The 14,518-nt window shown below is 41.8% G+C and overlaps 1 protein-coding gene across 5 annotated transcripts in view; it reads right to left on the bottom strand.

The window, feature by feature from the left end:
• ralgapa2 (Ral GTPase activating protein catalytic subunit alpha 2) overlaps positions 1-14,518 on the bottom strand; it is a 477,749-nt gene that overhangs the window by 116,695 nt on the left and 346,536 nt on the right. The window contains exon 40 of one of the 5 annotated variants that reach the window (XM_073051379.1): positions 6,673-6,960. The exons of the other annotated variants lie outside the window; for them this stretch is intronic. Within the exon in view, the coding sequence (XP_072907480.1) occupies positions 6,870-6,960 (91 nt within the window). The 3' untranslated portion in view covers positions 6,673-6,869. Of the gene's footprint in view, positions 1-6,672; positions 6,961-14,518 lie in introns of those variants that run through there. 5 annotated transcript variants of the gene reach the window in all.

Here is a 14,518-nt window from a genome sequence, read left to right as displayed (position 1 = left end):
ACCCCTGTAGAATGTGATGAGGATGGTGGGGTGGGGGGGGGGGGGTGGGAGATGGACTTTCCTCAGCCTTCACAGAAAGTAGAGATGCTGCTGGGCTTTCTTTGCTATGGAGCTGGTGTTGAGGGACCAGGTGAGATTCTCCACCAGGTGAACACCAAGAAATTTGGTGCTCTTAATGATCTCTACCGAGAAGCCGTTGATGTTCAGCGGGGAGTGGTCACTCCATGCCCTCCTGAAGTCAACAACCATCTCTTTTGTTTTGTTCACATTAAGAGACAGGTTGTTGGCTCTGCACCAGTCCGTTAGCCACTGCACCTCCTCTCTGTAAGCTAACTCGTCGTTCTTGCTGATAAAACCCACCATGGTCGTGTCATCGGTGAACTTGATGATGTGTTTCGAGCTGTGTGTTGCAGCACAGTCATGGGTCAGCAGAGTGAACTGCAGTGGACTGAAAACAAAGCCCTGGGGGGATCCCATGCTTAGTGTGATGGTGTTGGAGATGCTGCCTCCGATCCCAACTGACTGACGTCTCCCAGTCAGGAAGACTAGAAACCAGTTACAGAGGGAGGTGTTCAGGCCCAGTAGGTTCAGCTTTCCAATCAGTTTCTGAGGGATGATTGTGTTGAATGCTGAACTAAAGTCTATGAACAGCATTCGAATGTACATGTCTTTTTTGTCCAGGTGATTTAGGGCCAGGTGGAGGCTGATGGCAATGGCGTCATCTATTGAGCGGTTGGGACGGTACGCAAACTGCAGGCGGTCCAGTGAGGGGGGGCAGCAGGGTCTTAATATGCCTCATGATGAGCCTCTCGAAACACTTCATGATGATGGATGTAAGTGCAACGGGGCGGTAGACATTTAGGCAGGACACTAAAGACTTCTTCGGCACGGGGACGATGGTGACGGCCTTGAAGCACGTTGGAACGGTGGCGCTGCTCAGGGAGATGTGGAAGATGTCAGTGAAAACATCTGCTAGCTGGTCTGCACATCCTCTGAGCACTACCAGGAATGCTGTCTGGTCCAGCAGCCTTCCGTGGGTTGACCCTGCACAGGGTTCTTCTCACATCGGCCATGGTGAGACACAGTACTGTGGAGAAGTCATTTGTAGGAGGGGTGGACTTCCTCACTGCCACATCATTTTCCACCTCAAAACGAGCATAGAAGTTATTCAGCGCATCTGGGAGGGAGGCATCACCCACACAGTCAGGTGATGTTGTCCTGTAATTGGTGATATCCTGGATGCCCTTTCTACATGCGCCGCGTGGTACCGCTGTTCTGGAAGTGACTGTGGATTCGCTGGGCGTGTGCACGCTTTGCCTCTCTGATGGCCTGGAACAGTTTGGCCCTTGCTGTTGTTAGGGCTGCCTTGTCGCCTGCTCTGAAGACGGAGTCACGGGTCCTCAGCAGCGCACACACTTCCATGGTCATCCATGGCTTCTGGTTAGCGCATGTAGTGATGGTCTTGGACAGAGTAACATCATCAATGCACTTGCTGATGTAGCTGGTCACTGATGCTGTGTACTCCTCTAAGCTGGTAGAGTCGCCACCGGTTGCAGCCTCCCTGAACATGTGCCAGTTAGTGTGCACATCCTGATCTAATAGTTCTTCTGCATAGCCCTTCATTTTCTTTCATCTATTTGCCTATCTAAGACTCTCTTAGATGTCCCTAATGTATCTACCTCTACCATCAGCCCTGGCAGCATACCGCATATACCGACAAGTCCTTGTATAAAAACAACTACCTCTGACATCCCCGATGCTTTCTTCCCTTCAGCCTAAAATTATACCTTGTCATATTAGCCATTCCCACTCTGAGAAAAAAGTGCTGGCTGTCCACTCTATCAAAGCTTCTTATTATCTTATATCAGTCTATCAAATCATCTCTCACACTCCTTCACTCCAAACAGAAAAGCCCTAGCTCGCTCAAAGTTGCCTCACAAAGCATGATCTCTCTAATCCAGGCAACATCCTGGTAAATCTGCTCTGCGCCCACTCTAAAGCTTCCACATAAGTCCTCTAATGAGGCGACCGGAACTTAACACAATACTCCAAATATGGTCCAACCAGAGTTTATAGAGCTGCTACATTATCTCGCTGCTCTTGACCTCAATTCCCTTGCTAATGAAGGCCAACATACCATATGCCTTCTTAAGCACCCTATCAGCTTGCACAGCAACTTTGAGAGATCTATGTACGTGGACCCCAAGAACAAGAACATGTTCCTCCTCATCGCTAAGTATCTTGCCATGAACCCCACCTTCAAATTCAACCTTCCGAAGTGTATCAATGCACAGTTTTCAGATTGAACTCCAGCTGCCACTTCTTAGCCCAGCTCTGCATCCTATCAATGTCCGATTGTAATCTCTGGCAACCTTCTACACTATCCACAACATCAGCAACCTTTGTGTCATCTGCAAAATTACTAGCCCACCCTTCCACTTCCTCATGCAATTCATTTCCAAACATCACAAAGAACAGGGGTCCCAAAACAGATGCCAGAAAAACATAATAGTCGGTCACTGACCTCTAAGCAGAACATGTTCCATCTATTACTAGCCCCTGCCTTCTTTGGGCAAGCCAATTCTGAGTCTACACAGCCATGTTTCCCTGGATCCCATACCTCCTGACTTTCTCAGTAAGCCTACCATAGAAAACCCTGTCGAACTCCTTACTAAGATACATGTACATCACATCCACTATCCTACCTTCATCAACTTGTTTTGTTACCTCCTCAAATAATTCAATTACACTCATGAAGCATGATCTGCCCCTCACAAACCCATATTGACCATCCCTGATCAAACTGTTTCTCCAAATGCTTACAAATAATGACTCTATTGGAGAGGATTCTTAGGTTGCTTACCATTGACGTAAATCTCACCGGTCTATAATTTCAAGGATTATCCCTATTATCTTTTTTGAACAAAGGAATAATATGTCACCCTTCAATCTTCTGGTACTATTCCTGTGGCCAGTGAGGACACAATGATCATTGGCAAACCTGCAGCAATCTCTTCTCTTACTTCCTGAAGCAACCTGTGGAATAATTTGTCTGGTCCCAGGGATTTATCTATCCAACCTGATGGCATGAACATTGATTTCTCTAACTTCCGTTAATGCCCCTCCTCCCCTTCTTACCTCATCCCTTATTTATTTATTAGTTTACTTATTCATTCGTTCATTTATTCCCTTGTTTTCTCTCTCTGTCCCCCTCACAATCACTCCTTGCCTGCTCTCCATCTCCCTCTGGTGCTCCCCTCCCCCTTTCTTTCTCCCTAGACCTCCCATCCCATGATCCTCTCCCTTCTCCAGCTGTGTATCCCTTTTACCAATCAACTTTCCAGCTGTTAACTTCATCCCTTCCCCTCCTGTCTTCTCCTATCATTTCGGATCTCCCCCTCCCCCTTACAAATTTCTTACTATCTCTTCTTTCAGTTAGTCCTGATGAAGGATCTCAGCCCGAAACGTCGACTGTACTTCTTTCTATAGATGCTGCCTGGGCTGCTGCGTTCCACCAGCATTTTGTGTGCGTGGCTTGAATTTCTAGCATCTGCAGATTTCCTTGTGTTTGCGATTTATCTATCCCAATGTTTTTCAAAAGTTCCAGCACATCCTCTTTTATAACGTCGACACGTTCCACCATATTAGTCTGTTCTCTGCTGTCCTCACCTTCATCAAGGTGAATTCTGAAGCAAAGTATTCATTAACGACCTCCTCTACCTCCTCCAACTTCAGACACATATTTCCTCTTTTATTCCTGATTGGTTCCACCCTAATCTAATCAACCTCCTGTTCTTCACGCAGGTTTTTCCTCTCCAAGGCTTTCTCATGTCCCCTTCTCGTTTTCCTAAGTCCATTCTTAACCCCCTTCCTGACTATCTAATAACTCTCAAGAACTATAGTCTGATCGTTGCTTCCTAAACCTTGAGTTTTGTTCTTCATTTAGATTAGATGTTCCACAACTCTTGTTAAACCTTCCTTCACCCTACTGCCCTTTCCCTGCCTCAATGGGACAAACATAGAACATAGAAATCTACAGCACACTACAGGCCCTACGGCCCACAATATTCTTTCAGTCATGTAACCTACCCTAGAAATTGCCTAGAATTACCCTACTGCATAGCACTCTATTTTTCTGAGCTCCAGATACCTATCTAAGAGTCTCTTAAAACACTCAATTGTATTCGCCTCCACCACTTATCCAGAACCCCATACAAATGCTGTCTAAACAACCTCTATATTTCTACTGTGGACATCTGTTCTCAACTTACTCTCGTAAGTGCCTGTCTAATGGCATCATAATTTGCCCTCACCCAATTAAAATACTTTTCCATACCATCTACTCCTATTCTTGTCCAAGGCTATGCTAAAGGTCAGGGAATTGTGGTCACTTTCTCTGAATGTTCATTCTCTGAAGTGCATTAAGGTAAACTGAAATTTCAGGTATATCTGACTTTATTGGATTAATGTGATAATCATGGAACCTCTTCCAAAATGATGCTTCCGTTTATTATTTCAATGGCTCAGAAAAGGCTTTTCTGAAAACTGCCATTAACTTGGCAATCAGCCATGTACAAAAGCTGCATTTTCCAGGGAGAAAATACTCATTCCAGATCACTTGCTTCATTTTTCTCAATGAACATGAAAAACCCTGCTCCGAGTGAAATATTCCTCACACTTAAAGTTGAACAAGGCTCATATTGAATTGGGTTGCATGGCTCTCTATTATGGAATACCTTACTGGCAATGTCAAGGCATACAAATCCCAATGGATTATAGTTTACCTCCCACTGGCCACCCATGGAATAACCAGAACTCAAATATTTCTGGCAAAGGGAACATCACTTGGAAGAAAACATTGTGCAGGGCTTGTAATCCCTTTTACTTCCTCTGGTTGCCCAGGATGTGGAAAGAGGAATCATTCATCACTGGTTAGTCAGAAAATAGATCTTAAATATCTTTACGCTTAAAGTTCCCTTCCAACAAACTAAGAAGAATTATATTCCACAGAATTACAAAGAAACATTACACGCCAAATAGTTCTGGCCAATATTTATTTTCCACTCTAATTATCTTTCTCAACCCCTTCTCTTTTACCCTCTTATTGCTGATGTTTGCTTCAAGCCACCTCTTGTTACGGAGACTGCCCAGCAGCAATGATCTCTACATTCTCATCACTATGCTTTGAAGAAATTCCTTATCAACTTGATCTATTAGCTGTTATCTTTTTAACAATGTCCTCTTGGTTTAAAGTCATTCATAAGTGGAAGCAACATTTCAATACCACTCTATCAACACCCTTCAAAACGTAATAACCTCTATTATGTTTCATTTTAAATTTTCTTCCCAGAAATAAACCTCTGCTTGCTCAATCCACTCTGATGGTGGCATCCACTCAATTCTTGGAGCATTCTGTTAATCTTTTATGCTTTTGCTCCTATGCTTCAGCATCCTCTTTACGGAAGGCAGTAGCATGGTTACAGGTCTTTATTTGTTAAAATAACTTTCTTCAGTGTTTCAATAATGCTACAATTCTCAATTTTCATTGAGAAAAATGAAGCAAGTGATCTGGATGTCTAAACTTACAATTTTTAGAGACAAGCACAGAATATGGAACATATTCCAGAAAGTAAATTACAACCAATTGAAAATTTACAATTTGTTCATGTTCTCTTTTAATTTAAAATAAATAATAAAAGTATCTCCCTTCCATTGTCTGAAGATTGGCACATCATTTAATATATTTAGCACCAATAAGCACCAGATCAATACAGCAAGCATTTGCTTCATACATAATCATCCAAACAGAATTTTCAAATAATCCACGAAAGAGATCTGCCTCCTTCATTGTATACATGTAACAATGGTATAGCTGTCAGAGGGGTGCAGTAATTAGCAGATGGGATCTGCAATCAACTTTGTATGAATTGTTCAATCAGGGACAATTAGAGTAAAATGCTAGGACTTTATTGCCTCATGTTGAAATCAAAAGGGCATATGATATACAGAAGATTTATAAGTATCACATTATACCTGAACTGACTATAGTGGCACAAATGAGCAAAATAAAAGGGACGGAAGGAATGAAAGGCAACTTGCACATTTGCAACAGCCTTCTAATCCTTGCCCCAAGCCATACTGTGCAGTCAGACTGTCTATTACAAGGCAACAATTAGGCGGCCTAAGCAGAACACCTGGTACTCACAATCCTGAGCCTTCTGTGGCAGCTGACTGCAAACAACTCCCTGCAAGTGGTTGAGGCTCTCAACACTTGCTTTCCATTCTGGAGATGATAAAGACCAGTTTTCCTGCTCATGCTATTTAGAAAGCTATTTATCAGACATACAATTAAAAAAGATTCTCATTCCACATTTAAAACAAAAATTTTCTTCATGAAAGTATCAAAATTTCTTTGTAATAAATCAAATGCCGATATTTGATTGGAACAAACTTTAACAAAATCTGATTTATAGAAGTGGAAATCGAAGGAGTGTGCGTCAAAATAATGATCATATTTTCACAGCAAATTTAAAGAACTGCTGTTACATTTCCAATTGTGATGGAAACTTTTAACCTAAACTGTTTTGAATCTTCAAGTTACAAAAGGCAGAATGACATGATAGCTGGTATATTTCAAATTATGTTGAGTCAATATTATCTTGGCTGTGCATTTACAGTTTCTATTATAGATTACAGTTATCACACCTTGTGCACATACAAATGCTGCTGGCATTTTCACAAAGTATATGATCCTATGATTTTTTTTTACAATCGTTACAAATCATTGCACTTTTTACTTTGTTTTCTCGTCGGTCATTCAATCTATTAGAAGTTAACCACATTTCCCCAGCATGTTATTTTACAGTTGATCAGATAATATGAGTCCAAAATGTCCAATGAAAGTATGTCCCCATATGCAGCCAGCACTTTTCAGTAAGCTCAAAATAATAGGCACTATTTCTGAATGGGGAAAAGAGAAAGGAAAGAAATCATTAGCACTTCAAAGCGTATATTCCTGTAAGGTTAAAAAATGCATGATGCAGACTTTAATCTTTCTGAAAATCTAGGACAGATTGAGCAGAAATGCATTTTTCACATGAATGCTAATACATTCTAAGAGGACAAGCCTTTTTACTGCAGAAGGCAGCGGACGTGATAAAGACCAAACACATTATTATGGCCTTTGAACTGTTTAAAATTGTATCAAAGTGAAAATGATAAATAATTAACTGCTGCTGTATCTTATCACACAATGGTTTCAGTCACATTCTTTTGAGTAGATTTCACATTAAAAAGTCTAGGAACTGAGAGAACGTGGGATTTTGGTAATTAACACAGCTGCACGACTAACCCAAAAAAGCACAAATCGTTGTGTAGAGAAAAGACAGCATGCAAAACCTATGTAGTGCTCTGAAAAACAGACTGCTAGAGGCAATGCAATAGATGCGTAAAAGTTCATTAATTAAACTGTTCTCCTGAAACAGATGGAACTGGCTAGCTGGACTCTAATTACTCGTAGCAGGAGCAGAGGCTTGCAGTTCTTAATGAGGTTCAATAAAGCAGCTAATTGCACATCAATCACAATTAAAAGAACCCTGTAAGAAGAGTTGAGTCATCCTGCAACAGGTCAGGAAATTTGATAAGAAACCAACAGGCATAGCAAAACACAATAAAGATGCTTATACATACATAATTTTATGATGTAAAAGATCAAAATAATTAAATGTGTAATACATTGCCACAAATATCACAATGCATTCAATTTGTTCGGAATTAGTGTTTTCCTGTTGACATTCATCAATTCGCACTCGAGATAAATCCAAATCAATCTACTTAACCAGCAAGCATCGACACTACGCAGAGAGAAATGCAATGATTTTCAAGCAAAATCGTGAGAGCCTGCAATAGTTGTTTGAGCAGTTACTTTTACAAAACAACCAGGAAATCATAACCAGACAGAGCCTCAGGTTTGAGAAGTTTAAAAGGAGCAACAAATAATCTGCTGGAGGAATACAGGGTGGAGGCCTTCCTTGTGTATTTGAAAAAAAATTGCATTCTCTTTGGGGCATAATTTTTGCTATATGTACTGCTGAAACATGACATGAACTTACAAGTCTGCAAGCAGCTTTTATTAGTAATCAAATGAAATGAGTCAAATTTTTTGTCAGTGATTGAAGAATACTTTTGCATTTTGTATGAAGCTAGACACCATATGCCATGCGGAGAGACTACATTACTTTATTCTGCGCTATCACCGTGAACCAGACACATTGGTAATCCCAATGGAAACACTGTCTCCTCACTGAGGTGAAAAGTAAAATCTTGGGATCTGTGAACGTTAGATATTGTAACAATCCTGAGGCACAGCTGGTCAGCTGGTAGGAAATGTGAAAGGTCAAAAAAAAGAAACACTTTTCTGTGCGTTTTGATTAATATTAACAGAGAATGGGAAATAAACTCTTAAAAAATCTCAAGATTATAAGAACAAAATAGTGGAAAACAATATGATTGAAGAGGGTCAAAATGAGGTTTAGCTTGATTCAGAAGTACAGGCTTTCAAAATCAATTGCTTGTCATAATGGATCAACTGAAATATTCTCTTATATATAAACTGATGCCATGTGGTTTGTAAAATACCATTCATGCATAGATTTGAGATTGCTTGGCTTTTATAGTCTTGCTTGAAATGGATTTGATTAAAATTTATCAATCTTCAGTCTATCAGAAGTTTTACATATCTCTTGGCCAATATAAAACTGATTTTCCAATAAATTGAAGGCTTTTGTGTCCATTATTGGTTTTTGCATTTGATATTATACTAAGTTTGATTATTTTTAGAAATGGATAATTTGTTCTGTCAAATTTCCAGTTTAATTCAATGTGTTGTAAGTGCATATTAAAATAAATCAACTACACAAAATTACTCACAAAGATTGCAGAACTATATCATTAAGATTTTTTTTTACTTTGAATGCAGGATATCCAGGGACATAATTTGTTATAAAACCTATCTTTAAGGGACATGTAACATCCAAAAGCTCTTATTATTTTTCCCTTACAGATGTGAATTTTTTTTGGTAGAGGTAGTCACAATATAGTTGTTATTTGTATGTCAGAACATTCTATCTGTAGAATGAAATGTACCTGACTTGAGTCAGTGATGAAATCGGAGATGAAATTTTTAGGGTATGATAAATTCCGAATCCAACTTAATTGCCATGGCAGGAATATTTTTCAGGGAGTCAACAATCAAGAAATGGTTGCAGTAAGCACAATGACTTGGATTTTAACCTATTCCACCCCCCCCCCACCCCCTGGCTAGAAAGTGTGGTTGAAAGGACAATAAGGCAGTCAGGATCTTCTGGACATGAACTTTGATTATCTTTCATCCCAATTAAACTTAAAAGTGAAAAGAAAGAAACAGTATTAACAAAAGAGGAATTATAGAAAAGTATTCGATGAATGACAGCCCGGTTAGAAAGAGGAAACAGCGGGTAATAGGAACCAACAGACAGGAGAAAGGTAATGATTAAAACAAAAGGATCAGAAGGACTAATAAGAGAAACAGATCTAAAACTTTCACAAAAATGTGGTGGTTCTTTGCAGAACTTTCAGCTTTTACCTCCATAATTAGAGCATAAGATATAAGAGTAGAATAGGCTATTTGGCCCATCGAGTCTGGACCATCATTTCATCATGGCTGATTCATTTTTCCTCTCAGCCCTAACCTCCCGCTTTCTCCCCATATTCCTCCATACCCTGACCAATCAAGAACCTATCAACCTCTGCCTTAAACATACATGAAGACTTAGCCTCCACAGCTGCCTGTGGCAATGAATTCCACAGATGGCTAAAGAAATTCCTCTTCATTTTTGTTTTAAAAGGACATCCCTCTATTCTGAGGTTGTGTCCTAGTCTTAAGCTCTCCCACCATTGGAAACACCCTCTACACATCCACTCTATCAAGGTCTTTCACCATTCAATAGGCTTCAATAAGATCACCCTTTATTTTTCTGAATTCTAGTGAATATAGACCCAGAGCTATCAGACGCTCTTCATATGACAAGTCATTCATGCTGGAATCATTGTCGTCAACCTCCTTTAAACCTTCTCCTGTTTCAGCAATTCCTTTCTAAGAGGCCCAAACCTGTACACAGTACTCTGTGAGGCCTTACCAATACTACATAAAGTCTAAACATTACATCCTTGTTTTTATATTCTAGTCCTCTTGAAATGAATGCTAACATTGCATTTGTCTTCCACACCACAGACTCAACCTATCTATCACATAGATGGGTAATTTATTGATCCCAAAGGAAATTACAATGTCACAGTAGCATTACAAGTGCACAGATATACAAATATTAGAAGCAAAGTAAGAAAGAGTAAAACAATAAGTTACCTCAATCATTATAACAATTTATCGTTATAAAACAATAAGTTACCTAACAGGAGAGGGTCATCAATTTCCAGCCCATAGGTTGACTCATTATCAAACCTAATGGCCGAGGGTAAGAATGACCTCATATAGCACTCTTTGCAGCAACACATTTGTCGAAGTCCATTACTAAAACTGCTCCTGTGTTCAGCCAAGGTGGCATGCATGCAGATGGTGAGAAAAATTGTACAGAATGCCAGGATATTCCATACGGTCCTTTGTTCTACCACACCCTCCAGTATGTCCAGTTTGACTCCTATAACAAAGGCAGCCTTTCTAATCAGTTTATTGAGCCTGTTGGCATCATCTGTGTTGATGCCATTGCCCCAGCACACCCCCTCATAGAAGATTGTACAGGCAACAACAGACTGGTAGAATATGTGAAGGAGAGGCCTGAATATTCCAAAGGATCTCAGACTCCTTAGGAAGCAGAGGTGACTCTGGCTCTTCTTGTCCATAGCCTTTATATTGGTGCTCCACTCAAGTCCGAGGCATACAGAGTAAACAGGAGGGGAGCCAGTACAGTCCCAAGTGGGACCCCAGTGCTGCTTATAGCCACGTCTGACACGCAGTTCTGAAGCTGCACAAATTGAGCCTTCAGAGAATCCTGCACAAGGACTCCCAAGTTCCTTTGTGCCTCAGTTTTTGGTATTTTCTCTCCATTTAGAAAAATCTGCCACTTCTTTGCCCATTCTCCTAATCTAAGTCCTTCTGTAGCCTCTCTACTTCCTCAAAACTACCTGCTCCTCCAATTATCTTCATATCGTCTGCAAATTTTGCAACAAAGCCATCAATTCCATCATCCAAATCATTGATATATAACATTAAAAGTATCGGTCCCAACACAACCCCTGTGAAACTGGCAGCCAAACAGAAAAAGCTCCCTTTATTCCCACTCTTTGCCACCTGCCAATCAGCGACTGGTTTATCTATGCTAGAATCTTTCCTGTAATACCATGGGCTTGTAGCTTGTTAAGCAGCCTCATGAGTGGCACCTTGTCAAGGGCCTTCTAAAAATCCAAGTTCATAACATCAACAGATTCTTCAGAATATTGAGGACTCAATCCAAGATGTCCCAAGTCCTGGCACCCTGGAGGCAACATATCATCTGCAAATCTCGTTCTCACCAACAGAACCTCCTGTGCATTCCCCTAACTAATGAATCCCCTATCACTACAGTATGTCTCTTCTCCCCCTTCCCCCTACCTTCCCTTCTGGGTCACAGAAGCAGACTCAGTGCCAGAGACCCGACCACTTTGACTTTTCTGTTAGCTCAACACCTCCAACAGTAACCAAAGTGATAAATCTGTTGTTGAGGGGGATGGCCACAGGGGTATTCTGCACTGGCTCCTTAACCCCTTTCCCCTTCCTGACAGTCACCCATTCTCCTGTGTCCTTTACCTTGAGTGCAACTACCTCTCTATATGTCTTATCTATCACTGCTTTGCCTCCCGAATGATCCAGAATTCATCCAGTTCCAGCTCCAACTCCTTAATGCGGATTGTTAGAAGCTGCAGCTGGAGGCAATTCTCGCAGTTGTAGTGGTAGGGACACTGGAGGTCTCCCTGCCTTCCCACATCCCGCAAGAGGAGCATTCCACTATCTTGCCTGGTATCTCCTCTGTCCTAATAACACAGATATTAAAAAAAACTTAATCCAGAGCTTTTATTTTCTATTGATTTCCTCTGACTGAAGTGTCAAAGAGCTAAAGCCTCAAGATCACCACTCTGACCCGCTCACTGCTGCCTTTTCTACATAACTGATCACATGTCATTCCAAAAAAATCTTATGTTAGATTAGATCTGATGCACATTGAAGAACTCCATTCAATTCTTTGGAGAGGAATGGCCGTAAGGGAGACAGGCAACTTACAACTAAACTTGCAATGCTGCCCTCAACTGTATCTCTTCCACTTTGTGCATGTCTGCCCTCACCCCATTCTCTCACCACTGCACCAGGGATAGGGCTCCTCTTATACTCACCTACCACCCACCAGTCTCTGGGTCCAACACATAATTCTCTGTAACATCCGCCATCTCCAATGGGATCCCAGCCCCAAACGCATCTTTCTCTCCCCCCCCCCCACTTTCTACTTTTCGCAGGCATTGCTCCCTACGCGACTCCCTTGTCTATTTCAGATTCAGATTCAGTTTATTGTCATTTAGAAACCACAAATGCAATGCAGTTAAAAAATGAGACAACGTTCCTCCAGAATGATATCACAAAAGCATATGACAAAACAGACTACACCAGAAAATTCACATAATGTTTGGCAATCCCCAATCCAGAGTCCGGAGAGACTGCTGCGTATTAATATCGTGCTACCGTCTTAGCGCGTTCCCCGGAAAGGAGCTCCAAATCCACCAGACAAACAAGACCAAAAACTAAAGCTACAAGACCTGCACAAAACCACATAGTTACAACATATAGTTACAACAGTGCAAACAATAGCATAATTGATAAAAAAAAAACAGACCATGGGCACAGTAAAAATAGTCCAAAGATGTTAAAGGACTATAAGTTCAAAAGAAATCACCACACAGTTTCCACAAGTCCCCAGGGTCCCGACAGACTCGCCATCCCACGCCGGTGGCAGAAGGGAATACCCCCGCTATGGACTTCCACGGTGCCGCCCGACTAGGCTTGCAGACACAGCACACAACGAAAGTGACCTGACCGCAGCGGACTCCGAGTCCGTTGAACCTCCGAGCTGACGACCATCCCCTCTGGCACAGCTTCTCTGAGCACCATCCTCTGCTGAGCGTATTAAGACGGCCCCGCCAACGGCCATCGGCAACGCGATCCCGAGGACTGGGGGCCTGTTCTTCTCAGCAGAGTCCCGGACCTCGCGGCAGCAGCAGCAATGAAGAAGGTCTTCCTGGAGATTTCCCGATGTTCCTCTGTGCTCCCACGTCCATTTTCAATCGGTTATGATTGCACACGGCACCCCACTTCACAAATAACAGATAATCAGCTCCGGAGTGGCCGCTGCAACTGTGTTGTGCCGCCATCTTGGAAATGATTTGTCCCTCTCCACTGACCTCCTTCCTGGCACTTATCCTTGTGAGTGGAACAAATGCTACAGCAGCCCCCCCACCTCCTCCCTCACTACCATTCAGGGCCCCAAACAGTTCAGCCTACAAGTGAAGCGACACTTCACCTGCTGGGGTCACCTACTGTTTCTGGTGCTCCTGGTGTGATCTGCATATCGATGAGACCCGAAGCAGATTGGGAGACACTTCGCCAAGTACCTTCGTTCCACCTACCAGAAGAAGGATTTCCCAGTGGCCCCCCATTTAAATTCCATTCTTAGTCTGACATGTCAGTCCATAGCCTCCTCTACTTTTACCAAGAGGCCACACTCAGGTTGGAGGAGCAACACCTTATATTCTGTCTGGGCAGCCTTCAACTTGATGGCATGAAAATTGATTTCTCCATCTTCCAGTCATGCATCCACCCCCCCAAACTTCACCATTCCCAATTTCCTTTTCCCTCTCTCTCCTTATCTCCTTACTTGCCCATCATCTCCCTCTGATGCTCCTCCACCCTTTTTTTTCTTCCATGGTCTTCTGTCCTCTCCTCTCAGATTCCCCTTCTCCAGCCCTGTATCTCTTTCAGCAATCAACTTCCCAGCTCTCTACTTCATAGTTCCTCCTCTCCCAGTTTCACCTATCACCTTGAGTTTACTCCTCCCCCTTCCGCACCTTCTAACTTTGACGCTTCATCTTTTTTTTCTCCAATCCTGATGAAGGGTCTTGGCCTGAATCGTTGACTATACTTTTTTTCATAGATGCTGCCTGGCCTGCTGAGTTCCTCCAGTATTTTGTGTGTGTTGCTTACAACTAAATTGGAGCTTTTGATTAAAATGAATTAATTTATTTGTTTCTGTTTGTATTTCTGTGTCTCAATGCATCTTTTCATGAATATTGATTTTATAACAGTTTAGTTTTTTAGCGTTTCATGAGCACTCAGAAAGAACTCATGTTAAGGACATCCATAACCAGCCATTAGGAGATCCTGAGTGCCATAATTTAACAGCATATGATTTCAGCAGTGGGTTGGAATATCCTCAATTCTTTC

The sequence above is a fragment of the Hemitrygon akajei genome, chromosome 7 (genome assembly GCF_048418815.1).
Source record: "Hemitrygon akajei chromosome 7, sHemAka1.3, whole genome shotgun sequence".
NCBI classification, from domain to species: Eukaryota; Metazoa; Chordata; class Chondrichthyes; order Myliobatiformes; family Dasyatidae; genus Hemitrygon; species Hemitrygon akajei.
Note: the sequence above shows the minus strand (reverse complement) of the source record. Positions and strands in the feature narration are given on the sequence as shown.